Here is a 20,316-nt window from a genome sequence, read left to right on the forward strand (position 1 = left end):
TAGAAATTTGAAATCTTTGATGCACCTGTTCCAAAAACATTAGGCATGTTTACAAATATTTTTAAATCATTTAAAAGAATAAAACACCAAAATACACTGGAATGTTCTGTCATCTGGAAGGGAGAATTAGGGCACTTCACACTGGAGGAGTAGTGAATCTTTAGGCTTTCAGTAGATGTGGATGGAGGCTTGGCTCAGAGCACTTGTCACTGCTGGGAGGGCTGACCCCTAATGTTCATTTTTCAAGGTCTAAGTGGAAGGAGGTCACACTGGATTAAAAAGTCAGGGAAGCTGTAGGTGTATTTTGGGAGAGCTTCTGATAGAGTGAGCCCTTACAGCACACCACTAGTCACCCATTTCAAATATGTATAAGACTGGGTATTCAAGTAAGCAATCAAAAATTCAGATGCTTAACCAAACTAAGATATATCCCTTCAGTCTGAAAACTGTGCTGGGGATCTTATGAGAAGAGGTCTTCCCAATTACATTTCTGTACTAGTCAGGATGAAATACTGCAAAAAGCAGCCTCTTGCAGTATGATGGTACTTTCACTTCCACAATCAGCGGACACTCAACAGCCAAGAGGCCATGGGAAAATGAAAAATAATTAAAACTGTTCTGTCAATGTTTTATAAACTGAAAAATGGTTTAATTAGAATTATCAGCAAAGTTTCAGGTCATGTTGAGTTTTCCCCATGCTAGCGGGTCCACCCCCAGCATGAATATTTTTTTTTAAAAGCCTCATTATACCAATTTAACTCACTCAACAGAACTCCTATTAACCTAACTCACTTTCACCCAGTCTGTAACTCTTCAGACCTCCCTCCCACAGAATCTGAGAGTCTGATACATGCAAGTAGAACAAGCTGAGACCAGATGCTAATATTGCTTCTCCCGTTAGTGCGAGCTATCTAATACAGTATCTCACCAACGGCATGGGAACCATTCTTTCAAACTCATTGTGTATGATGAAAGGAGGGGGAAAGGAGGACTTTTCTTTCTGGATCCTGACTCCTTTGGATGTTATATATCACCATTTTTGTTCTGAGGAGTTGATGGGTATAATGGCCTCTGAGCCAAACCTCACTATTACAGACAAGGACAGCAGCAGCATGCTGTATTTTATACAACTGAGATGCAGCCCTCAGACTTCCTAGCAATTTACTAATGTGACGCTTGGTTAGGCAAAGTGTTGAAGACTCATCTGTACAGGTTCTTACTATAAGCTATAGGAACATGCATATTGCAGCTGCAGATGGTCTTACTTGGGTCAAATGGATGTGGCTGGAGACAATTCACCACGTGATTATCAGCTTCCAGCAGCATCAGATGCTCAGCAGTATGCCGATCCCAGATAAAGATATGGCCACAATCTGAACCACTCATTACAAAGTTAGAGCCCCAGAAATTGGCTTCCTTTATCTACAGTAAAAATAAAATTAATTACAAATATTTGTTATGATTTACATGGTTAGTCTAGAAATAACAGATGTGAAGTGTTCATGTTGTAAGCCATTTCCAGAAAGTAATTCCCATTTTCACAACAGTGCTGGCCCTAATTTAAGGATTTTCCAAACGCAAAGTCCATTTTTGAATTGACAACTCTATAAAGCCAGTGAAATAAATCCATGCCTCCTCTCTTTAGCAATTCTGATTAAATATTATCAAGATCGGGTGCTTTATCATTTCGCAACTGTCTGACTGCAAGCATCACTTCCTCTAATGTCACCGGTCTGTGTTCTGCTTGGTACATTTTTGGATTAAGTTGTAGTTTACATCTTGGTGGGGATCTGTTCACTAATTGACAAAAATGCTCACACTAAAACTTAAATTGTGCATCAATAGCCTGGCAGTATTCTCCATTTTTGTCCTTATCTGGGGGAAGCTGTGAGTTAAGGACTTGCTCTGGAACAGGGTTTGAAATTATGCCAGGAGTGGCCCTTGTATCAGGGATATGCTTTTTGCTGTCCCCATGAAATACCTCCAAATTTGGCCTTGAAAAACTAAAGTTCACACATGCTTAGAAAAGATTGCTTAGATTTTAGCAGCTAAAATCTCTGAAGATTCTCAGCATGTGCCATTCCCTCTCAGCTCCTAGTGCTCACTAGACTGAGTATGCACTATCCCATCCCCTCAAAGCAACAAAGGATGATCGAGCCCAGGATGACGGCGGCTTAGAAGGACTCTCACTGTAATAGCCAAGTAGCCTTGCTAAATTCCAGGTGTAAGTGGTAACTGTATGCCTGTTTGCTTAACTAATTACTTCTTTTGAATAAAGTTTGGTTATATCATTCAAAGTGTTGCCTACTGGTCGTCTACTAAATAAATTTTCTGTAAGTGACCTAAAGGCTTAAACCTGAAAACTAAATTGAGTTTTATTGCACCCTTATATGCACAACATAATATTAATTGGGAACATTTCAATAAAAGTTACTTAAGGTTACACATGTTCAGACCCCATGGGGGAACAGAATCTTGTACCTGTGGGAATAAACTGTCCAAGCCCTTTAGAAACCTGATGGTGAAGGAGTTGGAAAAAAGAAATCCATTATCTACCAAGGGGTGAAAAGCAGAGACAGCTGCCGGATGTGCTGTGGGAGGGAGGGAAAAGGGGAACTGCCAGAGTTCCTCAACTGGCTCCATAATGACTTAATCAGCAGAGCCACTCTGGAAGGTGCCACTGAAGCCAGAATATACACCAGTGTTTAAGATTTTTCATGGACCATTTCTGCTTGAAGATCCAGAACAGAGGCCATCCTTCTCAGTAGATCTTATTGAGCCCTGTAATACTCTGGTGGTGGTGAGTCACTTACTGGCTCTAGTGATGATGAAGAGGCTGCACAAGGATGCTGAGGTAATGCCTGCTCTGTGTCTTGCAGCCAGGGAGCTGCCCGAGTAACTTCTAGCTGCTTAATCACAGTATCAGGCTCTGGAGAACGTTGCCTGCTGATGCTCTTGGTGCACTTTCACGGAAACTGACTGAGATGGGTGAGAGAAAGTCCTAGCAGGAGGAGGACACCCCATGGTATCCAAAAAGGCCACTGACTTGGCTCTGGGATGCAACCTTGACCAGGCCATTGCGCCTTAACAGGCCACTGCTGAGACTGATGCAAGATCCATAGCCCTCAAGTCTCTAACAGAGGATATGCACCATACCTAGATTGGGACACAAAAGATTGCACCTCCAAATCAGTGGAATACATCCCTGAGTCCTCTGATAATGGGGGAGCAGAGCTCACTGGAACCAGAGGTAAGTAGTCAGAGGCCACAGATGACAGTGCCAGGTATATTATTGCTGGCTTACTTCTCGATTGCACCAGCTTCTGAGGCTGTAGAAGGTAATGGTACTGCATGCTCCTAAAGAGGCAAAGTAGGAACCACAGGCACTGGTACCGGTTAAAATCCTTCCTCTACCACCACCACCACGGACACGGGTACTGAGAGGTTAAGCAGTTCTTTTGTAGCTACATATGCCTCTGGTGTCATTGGTACTGGTACTGATTCTTTCCTTGGTGTCTTTCTATGGATACTTCTGGGGTTGGCCTTAACAGACTTGGCACAGGTTCCAGAGTCGATGATCCACTCTTCTTAGATGAGGACTGCTCTAGAGATCCTCACACCCTCTCCCAGAGCCATTGCCTCCAGCACCAACGATCTAGCCGAACAGGGTACCGAGCCTTTGGAGAGCTTCTCTCCCCTCTTTGGCACTGATGGTAGAGAGCAAGGTGCCATAGACATCTCTAGTGGGGCACGAAAGCTGCAATACTCTGAGTCCATTCTGAACATGATGGCTCTGATGGTGGGTGAAGTGCTGCCTCCATATGGAGACATTTGAGCCTGGTTGCTCTATCCTCAGAGTGAGGCTTAAATCTCTTACAGATGTGACACTTGTCACTAATGTGGGACTTGCCCAAGCATTATAAGCAGCTGGGGTGCAGGTCGCTGATCAGCATTGCCTTGCTACACGGCTATCAGGACATAAACCCCCGAGAGCAAGGCATGGCTCCTATACTGGAATTTGGTAAAAAAAAAAAAAAAAGACCTAAAACCTGAAAATTAATACTAACATTTATCTATACTACACTTTACTTACTACTAACTTCTAAGAAAAAACAGGCTATATAGGAAGAACTTGCTACAAGCAAGACTCAAAGTGCTTCAACAACAGTCACTGGTGGTGAGAAGGAACTGAAGGGGGTCAGAAGTGGCTTCACCCTCTTAAACCTGCATGCAATGACATGCAACAGCAGAGAGTGCTTGAGCCACCACACCAGGTACTGCTGAGTGAAAAGAACATGCCTGACAACTGTGTACAGGCCATGCAGTCACTTACAGTGGAATGGTTACAGATCTAATGTTCAATTAAAAATATCTTAAATGTATTATACAATCTCTTTTTAGCATATCAATGTAACAACTACATTATTTCAGCCTAAAATATCAACTCTGCAGTTCTTAAAGCAGTATTTCTGTACCATTGTCCTGGAGTTCCGATGACCCTTATACACCATCTTTATTAAAGGTCGTCTAATATTCAGGGTTTCCAATTCTTCCATCTCTTTCCTTTCTTTTCTTCTTCTGAAGAGTTCCTGAATGCGAGCAACAGCAGATCGTCTAGGAATTACAAAGAGAACACCACTGAAAGACCATTATACAGAGACATAGTCTGCATAGACAGACCTTTTTGAAATAGTGTACTGGGGCAACTACAAAACACTATCAAATAGCTTAATCAGCCTACTTAAACTCAACCCTTCTCCCCACATTTGGCACAGATACCAACAGTATTCCAATTGTTTGAAGTTACAGATTGTGACCATATTGGTTTAAAACAGGAAGAACATGCAACACAGTGAAATGTCAAGGGTCATGTTATTTTCTTCATTCTCTTTAAAACATACAAACTCTAGAGGCAGGCAAAATTCACATGAAACTACTTTGCAATAGAATATTTTCCAAATCCTGTAGAACTTCTCCCATCCCCTGTGCTAGCAAAAGTGTTAAAGGGTGAATACATAATTTTTTTTGTTAATATAAAGGTTAGCTATTATTAAAGACCTAGTTTAACCTTTAATTTTTTTTTGCCTTTATTACATTTTAAGAGACCTTCATTTCTCATTATTTCCTACTTCAGGGTGAAGATCCTTTGTCTGATAGTTTCTTGTCAATGTTTTTGCTATGATGAGACTGAGCAATAGGAAATGTTTAATAGGACTGACTGGGAAACAGAGAAGAGCTAGTTCTGAGGGCTAAAAAAAAAAAACAACAATTGTGCTGGGAAGCTGCCCCACAGGAAAAGGCTTCCTAAAGTGACAGGAGATAAAGCAGCTAGGTGAAACACCGTATTTTGTGGCTGCTAGACTCCAGGAAGCTACAGCTTTGGTGATGCTATAGAAATGCTGGTTGCTTCAGTTCTTCCATCTGGTTCACCTTCCTGTCTCCTGGCCGCACCTTTGTAGCTTCCCATCAGCTCCAGCTATGGCCACACTTTTACCTCTGTGATTTGCTCACAGCACTCACTTTCTCCTCCATATGGCTGCTGCCAGCCTGCTCAACGTCCCGAGTGGAACCAGAGTGTGATGTTTGAAGTGGAACAGCAGTCACAGTAGGGAGTGAGTGGAGGTGTTGATCGCTGATGGAATGTAATGGATGAAATTGGCCATGGCAGGAATTTTTGGCAGGCAACAGGGCCACAGAGAAGGAAACAATCACCACCAGACTAGTAACTTCCAGTAGGCCAGAAATGATGAAGTGTCATATTTGGTCACTACCTCTTCAGACTGTTCTACAAGATGGGTCTGTTGCAGAAGGAAGTAGCTGTCTCTCCCACTTCTAGAGCTACTTCCATACTTCATAACCAGAGACAGCTTCTCCTGCCCCTCCCAATTAGTCATCACCTCTCCCAGTTCGGTCTATAGATTTCCTTCTCAGTCTTGCCATAGAAGAAAGATGGAGAGAAAACTTCACTGGAGGAAGTATTGGATCCTGAAGCTGACAGTAAAGCTAAGTGGGCATAAGAGAAAATTTAATCTACTATAAAAAGTGTCGTCGTCCCTCTTCCCCCCTCCCCCCAAAAAAACCACCAGTTAGACTGGTCTATTATTGTTAAAAAAAATTAACCACATTTGATAGAAGTTAGAGATGGAAAAGAATTGATGGGGTCACCCAGTCCATCTAACAATGGACTATTCCTGGATGGATACATTTCCTAGTGATTTGTCTACTGTAGTTTTAAAAGTCCCAGGAGATGGGGGCTTCCACCACTTTTTTGGGGAGACTTTTCTGGGGTACAATACATTTTGCTATTGGGTGATTTTCCCTGGAAGCCAAGCTAAGTCTTCCCTTTTATAGTTGTATCCCATTACTTCTTATTATGTGCCCCCGCCCCACCGCTAAATAATTCTATCCACTCTTTAGTGTTTACACCCTTCAGATATTTGTAGATATATAACATTACTCTTATATTTATTGAATATTTGGATTACTCCCAAGAGATTAACAACATTTTACTCATTTGTCATCTTCTATACAGAAAGGGAAACTATGGAGAGTTATGCATTGCACGCTTATGCAAAATATTTCTGGAACCATAACTGGAGCTATGTGCTCCAGCTATATGTCTATACAAATACACACACGTGTGATTTGTGTACATATACACATTTGAAAAAATCAGCTTTGCTATCACAGAGAAATGAACAAGAAGCATCGTGTGACACTGCACCCCATACTCATCACAGTAATATTATTATAATATGGTTATGGCATAATTATGATGCATTTTGTACAAGGTAAGTCATGTGAGATATCATTAGAAAAGTTATGATTTGCTGAATATGATTATCCTATTTGTATGCATGTATCATTTTTGTATCTGAAGTTATAAATACTGACTATGTATCTGTACTTCAAATGTAGTTACACCTGGGTATTGCCCTCTAGACAAAATGCTTTCAGTCTAGACAGCTGGTTGGGAAGGGCCTATTCAGGGCAATGAGCCATAGTGAAAACAATGGACCTTAGGAAAAGCTTATCTCCCACCTGGTGAGCCTTCCTGAGAATACTCCAGAGCGCCTGTAAGTAATAGCTGCTATGACTCTACAAGGACATGTGACCAGGCCACATGATTCTGGACTCCATCTTGGGATGTCTATTTTTCCACAAACCAGTCTGGGAACCAAGTTTTGAAAAAGACGGTTACTCACCGTAGTAACTGTTGTTCTTCGAGATGTGTTGCTCCTATCCATTCCAGTTAGGTGTGCGCGCCGCGCGTGCACGGCTCTTCGGAAGATTTTTACCCTAGCAACTCCGGCGGGCCGGCTGGGCGCCCCCTGGAGTGGCGCCGCTATAGCGCAGGATATATACCCCAGCCGGCCCGTCCGCTCCTCAGTTCCTTCTTGCCGGCTACTCCGACAGTGGGGAAGGAGGGCGGGTCTGGAATGGATAGGAGCAACACATCTCGAAGAACAACAGTTACTACGGTGAGTAACCGTCTTTTCTTCTTCGAGTGATTGCTCCTATGCATTCCAGTTAGGTGATTCCCAAGCCTTACGTAGGCGGTGGGGTCGGAGTTAGATGTTGCAGAACGCAACCGCTAAGCCAGAGGCTGCAACAGCTCTGGACTCCCGGACCAATGAGGCAAAGGTGTGGACCGAGGACCAGGTAGGTGTACAACACATCCCCCGAAAGGGAATGCGAGCCAGGGAGGCAGCTGAGAAGCGTGGGCCCTGGCGGAATGTGCAGCAAGGTGGCTCTATGGCACATGGGCCGAAACAGAAGAGGTGCAGATGCACAACGTCATTGAAGATGAAGTCCTCTAGGAGGAGACAGGTATGCCCTTCGTCCGGTATGCCGGTACGATGAAGGTTTTGGGGGCGTTACGAGAGGGCTCAGTCCACTAGATATAGATTGCGGACGCCCTGCAGATGTCGAAGGAGGGCAACCGTTGCTCTCCTTGCACAGAGAGTGGCTTCGGAAAGAAGACCGGAAGGAAGATATCCTGGTGGATATAAAAGGCCGACACCTCCTTAGGGAGGCAGGTCGGACGTGGTAATAACTGCCCTTGTCCTTGAGGAACACAGTATACCTTGGGCCTATTGTGAGAGTCTGAAGCTCGGAGACTCGTATGGCCGCAGGAAAGACTACAGGAAACTGCCTTGCAGGACAGTTATATCAATGAGCATGTTGACATTGGCTCGAATATGGCAGTCATAAAACTGGGTAGAACCAGACTGAAGAGCCAGGTTTATGGCGGGGCCCCACTGGGGGGGGGTGTATAAACGCTCCAAGCCCTGAGGAACCAGATGGAATGGAGCGGGATCTCTGCGGGAGAAACCTTGCGCGTTTCGGAGCAGCATGAGAAACGCTTCCACTCGGCCAGATACTTTAACCGAATGGACGATTTTCTACCACCCCGGAGAGTCCCGTAGAACCGAGGCCGAACAACGTAACTCGGATCGGTTTAGCCACGCAGGAGTCCTGCTGTGAGGTGCAGGAGTCCTGCTGTGAGGTGCAGGGAATACAAGACCGGGTGGTGAAGGTTGTCGTGCTTCCGCGTCATGGGGTCTGTGCCAAGAGGGTTGCTACCGACAGGTGTAGCAACATGGTGTGCCAGTGCTGCCCAGGTTACACTAGAGCGAACCCGATCAGGGGCGCTCTGTCCCTGCGGAGTTTGAGCAGGACCTTGTGAACCAGCGGGGACAGTGGACAGCGTACGGCAGATGGCTGATCCATGGCCTCAGGAAAATCCTCCAAGACCGAGCCTGGGGAGAGGCCTTGGAACGAGGAGAATTTCTCTCTCTCTTTCCGTTCTCGCGAAAGCGAGGAGGGCTATGCGGGGGAAGACCCACTTTTGGAAAACGGAATAGATAAAGACGGGAGGAAACCACCACTTGTGAGATAGGAAGGATCTGCTGAGACGATCCGCCAGCTGAATCGCCTGGTACACAAGGCAGACTGCTCTCAGCTCTCGGACATTGATGTGTAAGGCCAGCTCTTGCGCTGACCGAAGGCCGTGAGTGCGAAACTACACCAGGTGCGCACCCAGACGAGAGATGGGCTGTCTGTCATGAGGGACCCTGAGGGGTGAATGAAACAGCATCCCCGGATACACCGGGGAGGACGCCGACTCCCGGTCGAGGGAGCCTAGGCTGCTCGGGGGAAACGAGACGACCACGAGTATGCCATCTCTGCCCGGATGGCACCCCCAGGTGAGCCACGATTGAAGGGAACAGAGGCAAAGCCTGGTATGTTTAGTTGCAAACGTGCAGACAGCCATGTGACTCAGGAAACCGAGGCAAGAGCAAGCCCAAGTTGGCGGGAAGGTCCGTAGACCTTGTACAATTGTTACCCTCGCCTGAAACCAAGGCTGAGGAAAGCAGGCTCTGGCGAGTCTGGAGTCCAGGACGGCCCCAATTAATTCCCTTCCCTATATGGGAATCAGAGTGGATTTTACTATTGATCATCAGGCCTAGACACAGGAATAGGTTCGTGTCGATGCCCACATGACTGGTACTTTGGGCCCGGGGGTTCTTCGAATGAGCCACTCGTCTAGACACGGAGAACGTGTATCAGACGGTGGCGAAGAAAGGCGGCGACTACAGCCATGCACCTTGAATACCCCTGGGCTGTATAGAGGCCAACCGGGAGGGCCGTATACTGGGAATAACGATGGTAGGCCCCAAACCGAGGGTACCTTCTGTGTGGAGGAGAAATGGCAACGTGAAAAACACGCGCCCTTCATATCGAGGGCGGCGAACCAGTCTCCGGGATCCCAGGATGGGATGACGGTCGCCCTGGGTACCATGCGGAACTCATCTGCATCGTGGCTTGTTGAGTTCCTGCAGGCCTAGGATAGGTCTGAGACCTCCCTTCGCTTAGGGGAATAGGTTTCGCCCTTAGGTACCTCCTGTATAGCTCCGATGAGGAGGAGCGTCCGCACCTCTTGTCAGAGGAATCGCTCGTGAGAGGGGTCCTTAGGAGGGGCGAGGATGGGTAGGCTTTTGCCCCATTGGTGGTCAGAAGGACCCTAATTCTGGCTCCTTTGGGGTGTGGATTGATGGCCACGACCGTGTAAGCCACGCCCGCTGGCCATGTCCTGACCTTGTCAAGGCGCAGGGTAAGAGCGGAGGTCGGGGACGAAACATCGGCGCTGAATTACCGGCGTGTGCATGCCGAGAGAGAGAGAGAGCAAAGTGACCCTGCTGCCCTTTAGGTTCTGCAGCCTAGGGCCAGTGTTGTCAGAGATCAGGCCTGTGCCACTGAAGGGCAAGATCTGTATAGTGTGCCGCAGCTGCGAGGGAAGGCTCGATAACTGGAGTCCTGAAACGCGCCGCATGGCAACACCCGAGGCCGGAGTCATGGCAGCGGAGTCAGCTGCGTCCAACGAGGCCTGGAGGGAAGCTCTCTCCAGCTCCGTCCTTTGCTGCAGGAGGGCATCGAACTCTTGATGGGAGTTCCGAAGAACCGACTCTGTAAATTTGCCCACCGCAACCCACAGTAGCGGATAAGCAGGGCTTGCTGGTTCGCTACACGAAGTTGCAGGGCCCCCTCCGGGTACATCTTATGGCCCAGTAAGACCACACGCCCAGCCTCTTCAGATTTAGGGGCTGGTCGCATTTCGATTAGAGGAGGGCCGGAGGGGTATGTTCCTGCCCCCGCCTCATCTGGGGAGGAGGAAGAAGAAAGGCCCGGGACAAGTGGGTCCTGTGTGGGCTCGAGCTCCTGGACGACCTCTTGATCCGGTGGGATCTGGGAGCCCGGTGCCGAACCGGAGGTTGCTCTGTACCGGTCGGACGGGGACGACTAATTGTCACCTCTGGCACCCAGAGCTCGGAGGGAACGGAGCGAGATGGGATAGTAGTAGTACACCCACGGCGTAGTAGTACACCCACGGCGTCCAGAATGACCACTGATAGGTCTCCTGGAAGACTCTGGAAGGCACATCGGAAAACAGAGTGCTACGCATACGAAGTGTCCGCACGGGACAACACTGATGTGTGGCTGGATGGCCCTGGAGGAGCTGAAAGCTCTTGGTCGAGTCTCCGTCTGTAACTGACGTCGCTCGATGCGGCACCGGGGATCGGTACCGGTAGACAGACCGGTACCGAGAACGGGACCTGCCACCGAAGCTGTGCCGGGCGGTCTAGCGAGGGTGCGATGATCGTTGATCAGGAGTGGCTACGAGCGTCCCGGTTGCCTGGGGCTTGATCGGAGCTGAGTTGTCCCAGACCCGGCGAACGGGATGCTGACCGGTGCCACCGCGAGCACTACTGGTTACCAACATGGAGAACGGTGCCGAGACCTAGATCGGTGACGGGACCGAGAAACATCTGCGGGACCGCGACCCTGAACGGTGCCGCTGTGCGGTGCCGAGGTAGGGTGGTCTGATCAAGGCAGGCTTGCCCATCGACTATGTAACCCCCACCGGCGGTGCCGGGGGTTGAGGCAGCGTAGATGCTGTCGTTGCAATCAGCCCCCTCGCCGTGGACACTGTCTCCGGCGTGGAGGGAATAGTGAGCTCGACCATAGCTGGCACCCCGGATGCAGCTTCCTAGCGAGCTCGACCACGGTCCGTACCGGGGAGTGTTCCAGCACCGGACTCGACGGCTTTTGCCTGGCTGGAGTTAATGGTGCGGGCATTGTCGGTGCCGCGGTAGACATCGGTGCCGGGCGATCCGACGGAGCATAGCGCTCGGCTGCGGAGCAGGCGGCTCGGACGCAGCTTCAGGGCGAGCTCAACCACGGTCCGTACCGGGGAGCTTTCCGGCACCAGACTCGATGGCTCTTGCCTGGCCGGAGTTAATGGTGCGGACATTGACAGTGCCGCGGCAGACATCGGTGCCAGGCGATCCGACTGAACATCGCGCTCGACTGCGGAGCAGGCGGCTCGGACGCAGCTTCCGGGCGAGCTCGACCACAGTGCGTATCGGGGAGCTTTCCGGCACCTGACTCGACGGCTCTTGCCTGGCCGGAGTTAACGGTGCGGATATTGTCGGTGCCGCGGCCGACATCGGTGCCGGGCGATCCGACGGAGCATAGCGCTCGGCTGCGGAGCAGGCGGCTCGGACGCAGCTTCATAGCGAGCTCGACCACGGTCCATACCGGGGAGCTTTCCAGCACCGGACTCGACGGCTCTTGCCTGGCCGGAGTGAAAGGTGCGGATATTGACGGTGCCACGGCAGACATCGGTGCCGGGCGATCCGACGGAGCATAGCGCTCGGCTGCGGAGCAGGTGGCTCGGACGCAGCTTCATAGCGAGCTCGACCACGGTCCGTACCGGGGAGCTTTCCAGCACCGGACTCGACGGCTCTTGCCTGGCCGGAGTGAAAGGTGCGGATATTGTCGGTGCCGCGGCAGACATCGGTGCCGGGCGATCCGACTGAGCATAGCGCTCGGCTGCGGAGCAGGCGGCTCGGATGCAGCTTCCGGGCGAGCTCGACCACGGTGCGTACCGGGGAGCTTTCCAGCACCGGACTCGACGGCTCTTGCCTGGCCGGAGTAACTCTTCATCCTCCAGGAGAGAGGTCCATGCCGAGGGTACGTCGGAGTCAGCGGCGGTGGTGCCAGGAGGCCTTGGCGGCACCGGCGGGCCGGTGCCGAGGGAGCGCGCCGTGAAAACTAAACTAGCGCTCGGCGCCGAGAGCGGAGGAGCAAGAGCTGCCTCCCTCAGGAGCTGTTTAAAACGAAAGCCCCGCTCCCCTTTGTTCACGGATTAAGGGCCTCACAAATGCGGCACTTATCTGTGAGGTAAGATCCCTCGAGGCACTTAGGAGATCTCTTGTCGGCAGCGGCTTGTGGCCGGCCGAGCATTAGAAACCCTGTGGACCGGGCATCGGACCCGGCCCCGGGTGAGGGGAAGGGGATAAACCCCAACCCCTGTAAAATAAATACACTATACTATTCTACAAACAAACAAAGTTAACTACAACTATAAACAGAACGAGAGAAAACTACGAGTAGCTAGGGAAGTGGAGGTCAGCTGAGCTGTGCTCCACTGTTCCAACGGCCATCACGGGCGGAAAGAAGGAACTGAGGAGCGGACGGGCCGGCTGGGGTATATATCCTGCGCTATAGCGGCGCCACTCCAGGGGGCGCCCAGCCGGCCCGCCGGAGTTGCTAGGGTAAAAATCTTCCGAAGAGCCGTGCACGCGCGGCGCGCACACCTAACTGGAATGCATAGGAGCAATCACTCGAAGAAGAACAAAGGGTTCCTGCCATATGCTAAAGCTATATAAGGCAGGGAGTGACATCATCTGTGGTTCTTCACTCCCCACACAAGAAGACTCTTGCAAACACCCTAGGAACAAAGACTGACCTGGGGGAAGTGCTAGACCAAGGCTAAATGGATTTCTAGCCTGTGTATGAAGATTTGAGAAACCCAAGCTGTAAAGCTAATGCAACTTGTGCCTTAAGAATCTACAAGTCTACCAGTACCATCAGTTAGATTGGATAAGAACAGCACTCTATCTAGTATATTAACATTAGTTTGTATATTGTTTATATGCTAGGTAATCTGCTTTAATCTGTTTGCTATCTCTTATAATCACTTAAAATTAGTGCTGTCAAGCGATTAAAAAAATGATGATTAATCACGTGATTAAAAAATTTAATCACAATGTTAAACAATAAGAGAATACTATTTATATAGATAGTTTTGGATGTTTTCCATTTTCAAATATATTGATTTCACTTACAACACAGAATACAAAGTGTACAGTGCTCACTTTATATTTACTTTTATTATAAATATTTGCACTGTAAAAATACAAGAAATAGTATTTCTCAATTCATTTAATACAAGTACTGTAATGCAATCTCTTTATCATGAAAGTTGAACTTACAAATGTAGAATTATGTACAAAAATAACTGCATTCAAAAATAAAACAATGTAAAACTTTAGACTAGAGCCTACTAGTCCACTCAGTCCTACTTCTTGTTCAGGCAATCATTCAGACAAACAAGTTTTTTTACATTTTCAGGAGATAATGCTGCCCACATCTTGTTTACAATGTCACCTGAAAGTGAGAACAGGTGTTCGCATGGCACTGTTGTAGCTGGTATTGCAAGATATTTACGTGCTAGATGCGCTAAAGATTCATATGTCCCTTCCTGCTTCAACCATCATTCCAGAGGACATGCTTCCATGTTGATGGGTTCTGCTCGATAACGATCCAAAGCAGTGCAGACCAACGCATGTTCATTTTCATCATCATGAGTCTGATGCCACCAGCAGAAGGTTGATTTTTTTTTTAAGGTGGTTTGGGTTCTGTAGTTTCCGCATCGGAGTGTTGCTCTTTTAAGACTTCTGAAAGCATGCTCCACACCCCGACTCTCTCAGATTTTGGAAGGCACTTCAGATTCTTAAATCTTGGGTCAAGTGCTGTAGCTATCTTTAGAAATCTCACATTGGTACCTCTATTGAGTTTTGTCAAATCTGCAGTAAAAGTGTTCTTAAAACAAACAACATGCTGGGTCATCATCCAAGACTGCTATAACATGAAATATATGGCAAAATGCAGGTAAAAAACAGAGCAGGAGACATACAATTCTCCCCCAAATTTAATTAACACATTTTGTTTTAGTGAGCGTTATCAGCTTGGGAGCATGTCCTCTGGAATGGTGGCCAAAGTATGAAGGGGCTTACGAATGTTTAGCATGTCTGGCATGTAAATACCTTGCAATGCTGCCTACAAAAGTGCCATGCGAACTCCTGTTCTCACTGATCACATAAATAAGAAATGGGCAGCATTATCTCCTGTAAATGTAAACAAACTTGTTTCTCTTAGCGTTTGGCTGAACAAGAAGTAGGACTGAGTGGACTTGTAGGCTTGAAGTTTTCCATTGTTTTATTTTTGAGTGCAGTTATGTAACCAAAAAAAACCATTTATAAGTTATTCTTTCATGATAAAGAGATTGCACTATGGTACTTGTATAAGGTGAATTGAAAAATACAATTTCTTTCATTTCAGTTTTACAGTGCAAATATTTGTAATAAAAATAATATAAAGTGAGTACGGTACACTTTGTATTCTGTGTTGTAATTGAAAACAATATATTTGAAAATGTAGAAAAACATCCAAAATATTTAATAAATTTCAATTGGTATTCTATTAACAGTGCGATAAAAACTGCGATTAATCGCAATTCATTTTTTAATTGTAATTAATTTTTTTGAGTTAATTGCGTGAGTTAACTGCAATTGACAGCCCTACTTAAAATCTATCTTTTGTAGTTAATAAATTTATTTTATGTTTTAATCCAAACCAGTGAGCTTTGACTGGAGTGCTTGAGGAAAATCTCTGCTTTGTTACCACACATGTGCATTGTTCTCTTCACATTGAGGGAGAGGCGGACCGGGTATTAAACCCATATACTGACCCAGATTTGACCAGGGCAAGAATCACCTTTGCATCTTGGCACACCCAGGATGCTTCACTCATGCCTCTCAGATGAGGACCTAGCCACTGTGATACACATGTTATCAATCACGCTGATGCTTTCCAAACACCGATTAACTTCAGAGGTGAATCTAAAATCTTGGTTCTAAGTGAAAAGGCACTAATGGACTGTAATTTAGCTATCTCTGAGATGGGGCCATCTGGAGAGTAACCATAATACAACTACACTCCCTTCACAGGGAGGTTCTGGCTATCAGGCTTTGAGAACAAAGTATTCTTGATGGTGAGACCCTGGCTACCGAACTCCTTGCCAGACAAGACCAGACTGGGCCCTAGCCCAACGATGCTTCAGATGCATGGGGAAAAGACACCTTTTTGATAAAGTCTCCCCCAGAATTGCTGTTATGTGTACAGATTGTTTGCTTTAATTTAAAAAGTTACACATCTCTGTGCTGGAAGTACAAAAAGAGCAGCATATTTTCGTTCTGGGCTTTTGTGCATTTTTAATTTCAGATACAATGTTAACAGTTATGATATAAAAATATAAATTTAGATAGCAATCTGAAAATTTGGTGTAGGTTCACACATACACAAAGCCAACAGAGAAAGTAAGATGCTGTGCAATTTTTTTAATGTTCCAAATTTTGATCTTTGCTAAGTTTGAAAAAGTTTTTTAAAAAAATTACACACACTTCACCGAACATGAGAAGTAAGGTTGCTGCCAACCCTCCAGAACTGCCCTGCAGTCTCCAGGAACTAAAGATTCATCTTTAATTAAATATTATGTGAAGAAACCTCCAGCAAGACGTCAAACCAAAATTGGCAACCCTAATGAGAAGTCAGAAAGTAATCTGTGATACATACACTGGTACAGCACTTTTCTGGTGACCTCACCAGTTGCTGCTGAATATATATATTATTTAATTGTATTTTAGAAGTAAATTTCTAGCCATTATGATTGTGAAGAAAATCTGAATGTAACCCTAAGTAATGCTGTCTTACTGACACTGCAGATAACAACAATACCTTTAAAAGGTTCTGTTCACAATACAGAAAGTTATGCTGCAGAATGCAATTACACAATGATTTGATCCGGTACACTGAGAAAGACTGAACTATGTTTTGACTATGTCTCCATACTGTGCTAAAGCCTTTATTTTAGGATAATTCAGGGACACTGTGGTCTCAACTACATTACAAAATCAAAACCAATGTTCTATTCATGTTGAGTGCTACCTTGATATATCATCCCATAATAAAGTAGGTTTGTGTTGCATATATGGAACAGGACTCAAGAAGGTGTATAGTGCCTCTGTCATCTCAATGGTGTGTTACCTTTGAAATCTGATGAAAATTTAAGTATTGTTGTTATACATTTCATTTCTAATCATTTTAGCAGAAGTATCCAAGTAGTTTTGGATAGGGATAGAACTTTTTTCCTAGACTAACTCCAGCAGAGCCAAATTTGAATCTTGAAAACAAATGGTCATAAAGGAATTTTTTTCCTAGTTGTGTTATTCAAAAACAGCTCATACCGTCTACAAAGTTCCCACAAAATTCACTTTTAGACTAAGATTTGGAAGCAGAAATTTAAGCCCCCAAAATAATTTTTTGAGATTGAACTGCTACTGCAAAGAATGGTTTGAATGGAGTGGCCATCACACCTTTCCCTGAAGTAGCTCCAGTCACAAACAGAATCTGTATGTCTAGAAAGCAAGTGAATATTTTGATAGGTAAAATGCTATCAAGGTGAAACAAAAATGTCCATTATGTAACTGAAAATATCAACAAATAAGACACATGGACACTGAACTGGTTAATCCTCCAGTGTAATAATGGATTAAGACAACTGAAGATGCAGCCTGATTTTAAGGCTTTAGCAATCATGCACTTTTAATGACATCACACACCAGCCAACATCATCAAAAGGAGTTGACTGCACATCAACCAACTCATGGAGTATGGTTATGTGAAAGACTCAAAGCTTGGAGTACTTGCACATAAAAAAGCTGCAATTTCAAAATTGAATGTTTATGACGATAAGGAAGAAAGGTTTAGTGGTTTAAAAAGGCGTGGGCAGTCAAGAAACCTGAATCCTATTATCTCTGCCACTGTTTTGCTGTGACTAAGTTGCCGCATCTGAAGGGTAGTGATACTAATCTATTTCACAGGGACATTCTTTTATTAAGTGTTTAAAGATTCTTGAATGGAAGATGCTAGTCAAGTTCAAAGTATTATTACCCTGGACTTTATAAGTGAAGCACAATAATTGAAACACACAGCTTTTTCTTTTTGTATCCCCAACCAATATACATAAAAACATTGTATTAATCGCAAAAGAACTTGTGTGCCCAAACCATATCACATATATGTACTTGAAAGCACTCATTCTGCACCACCCTCCAGTTGAAAATATTAGCAAAAGTGATTGTATTATGCTGTCTTTGCCAAACCCCAAAATATGGGTTTAACTATTCTAATTAGGTCCAAGAATGAATGACCTGTCTAGGTATTTATCACTGTAGTATAAAAGCATTAGGATTTTTCCATTAAATAAATCTGAAGAAAAAAACTGAACTCAAGAGGATGATACAGTTTATCTACAGCCAAGCCTAACATCTGCCTCAGAAGAAATTCTACAGATACTCAAAAACAAAAACTGTGGAGGAAGAAAAAGTGAAACCTAATAATCCACAGAACATTCATTCTCCCCCCATAAGTTTAAAAAAAAAAAAAGGTGGAGTCTTCATCTAAAATCTACTAAGGTTTCCATCCAGAAAATTTTGTGTTTATGTTCCTACAATGAATTTTGCATAATTGGGTAACCAATACATTTGGTCCAGTGTAATATTTTACATACTGCTCCTTAAAAGTTTTTTTGGTCACAGATCTGAGTTCAGCTGTCACTTCTGATTCATATTACTGAGGACTTTTGGTTACGTAGAAAGGCATAAATCTCAAAAGAGCGAAGTTTATTATTAAAGGATGCAGTAATGATTACTGGACATGCTTTAAAAGAAGGAAAACAGATCATAACTGTGTCCATCAAAAACATACTCAATGTAGAAGTCTCTTGGAAAGCTGCTGCTGTATATGACATACGCTGATTCTATTGACATAGTTACTTCACTAATATCGTAAAAGGAAGTACACTTTACAGAGCTCCTTCCTACAGGCCAATGAAATTCTCAACTCTTACCTTGGTGAGCTTTATTTATCCTGAGAGAATCTAAACTAAGCGCCAAAATATTCTGTTCTCTTTTTCCTTGCTAAGAAGTGTTCCTGCCTCCTCTTCCTCTCCTCTTTTGAATTAAACCCTTCTCTCCCTCTGCATAACACTCTCCTACCTCCCCAAGCTGCAGCATAATTGCACTGCCATCCCAGAAGTCTGTGTGGAGCCTCAGGCTTTCCTACCCATCAACCCCCAAGCTGTTTCTCTGCTTCCAACTCAAGGCCAATTCCTTCAATGGACCAGGCCTTCACAGCAATATCTACTATGTGCACCTTCCTGCCTTCTGGTCTGATGGAGAGGAGAATACCTGGTGACAGGGGTGAGACAGAACAAGTTACATGCTAGATTGGAAGATCCTACCAAGATTTCTAACCTAGTTGCCAGAAGCCATATTGTTTCAATCAAGAGTGTCAACCAAACCTTTCAGCAGTAAGACTAGATCTAACTCAGAAAGCAGCTAATTGTTAAAGCACAGAACATGTTAAAATTGGCCTGTTTCCTAAGAATTAAGCACCCTAAGCGTACATTTGTGGTTTTATTTACCCCATTTACAGCCTATAGAATGTATCTATACAACATAATATACCTTCCTTCTCAACTCTATCACACCCAGCTAGAAGTATTTGATCATCCCTTTCACGGGTGCAGGCAGGCTCCATGAATTCCGTTATTTTGTAGCTGGGGAATTGTGCTTCAGAATTTTGCCCTGAAATCTAAGTTTTGATTTAAAAAAAATGTTTTCTATGTTTCATATAGTTTTTAAGAGAGCTTCTTTGGTTGTAAAGAAAAGCTTCCAATTATGAACTTTCCAATGCAGTGACACATTCCTATTTGTTAAGACAGCTCTGATGTGTGAACTGCCCCAATCATTTTAACTGGATGTTGACTCTGAATCCTAACAAATAATTAAGGGCTGGTCTATGCTACAGAGTTAGGTTGGCCTAAGGCAGCTTACGTCGACCTAACTCTGTAAGAGTCCACACTAAAATGTCAGTCCCGCTAATGTAAGTCGCCGACTAGTGACTTAACTCCACCTCCAGAAGAGGCATAACACTTAAGTTGATGTATTTAGGTCGACGCAGTATCTGTATAGACACTGTGTTGCTTACATCAGACTGTTCCTGCTGTCAGCCCCGGGCAGCAGGGCTCCAGCTGTCAGTGCCCCACGCTGACAGTTAAATTGGTGCAAGTGCTCCTCGTGAGGATACATACGGCGCACCACCAATAGGAGCATAGTATGGACATGCAAAACTGACTTAATTACTGCAGTGACTGTACAACAGGGGTGGGAAGACTTTTTGGCCCGAGAGCCACATCTGGGTATGGATATTGTATGGTGGGCCATGAATGCTCATGAAATTGGGGGTTGGGGTGAGGGCGGGGGTGAGGGCTCTGTCTGGGGGTGCGGGCTCTGGGGTGGGGTTGGGGGTGCAGGAGGGTGCAAGGGGTTCGGAGGGCGGGAGGGGGATCAGGGCTGGGGCAGAGACACAGAAGGGGGTGAGGGGTTCAGGCTCCAGGTGGTGCTTACTTCAAGCAGGTCCCAGAAGCAGCAGCATGTCCCCACTCTGGCTCCTATGTGGTCGTGTGGCCAGGCAGCTCTAAACGCTGCCCTGTCCGCAGGCACCGCCCCTGTAGCTCCCATTGGCTGTGGTTCCTGGCCAATGGGAGCTGGGGGGCAGTGCTTG

General features: G+C 45.8%; 1 protein-coding gene across 5 annotated transcripts in view; it reads right to left on the reverse strand.

Moving 5' to 3' along the window:
• DCAF6 (DDB1 and CUL4 associated factor 6) overlaps positions 1-20,316 on the reverse strand; it is a 177,900-nt gene that overhangs the window by 4,671 nt on the left and 152,913 nt on the right. For all 5 annotated transcript variants that reach the window (XM_045001955.1, XM_045001954.1, XM_045001957.1 and 2 more), the window contains 2 exons: positions 4,476-4,614; positions 1,266-1,422 (listed from right to left, as the gene is read on the reverse strand). In XM_045001955.1, the coding sequence (XP_044857890.1) occupies positions 1,266-1,422; positions 4,476-4,614 (296 nt within the window). The remainder of the gene's footprint in view (positions 1-1,265; positions 1,423-4,475; positions 4,615-20,316) is intronic.

This window comes from Mauremys mutica, chromosome 1 (genome assembly GCF_020497125.1).
Source record: "Mauremys mutica isolate MM-2020 ecotype Southern chromosome 1, ASM2049712v1, whole genome shotgun sequence".
In the NCBI taxonomy this organism is placed as follows: Eukaryota; Metazoa; Chordata; order Testudines; family Geoemydidae; genus Mauremys; species Mauremys mutica.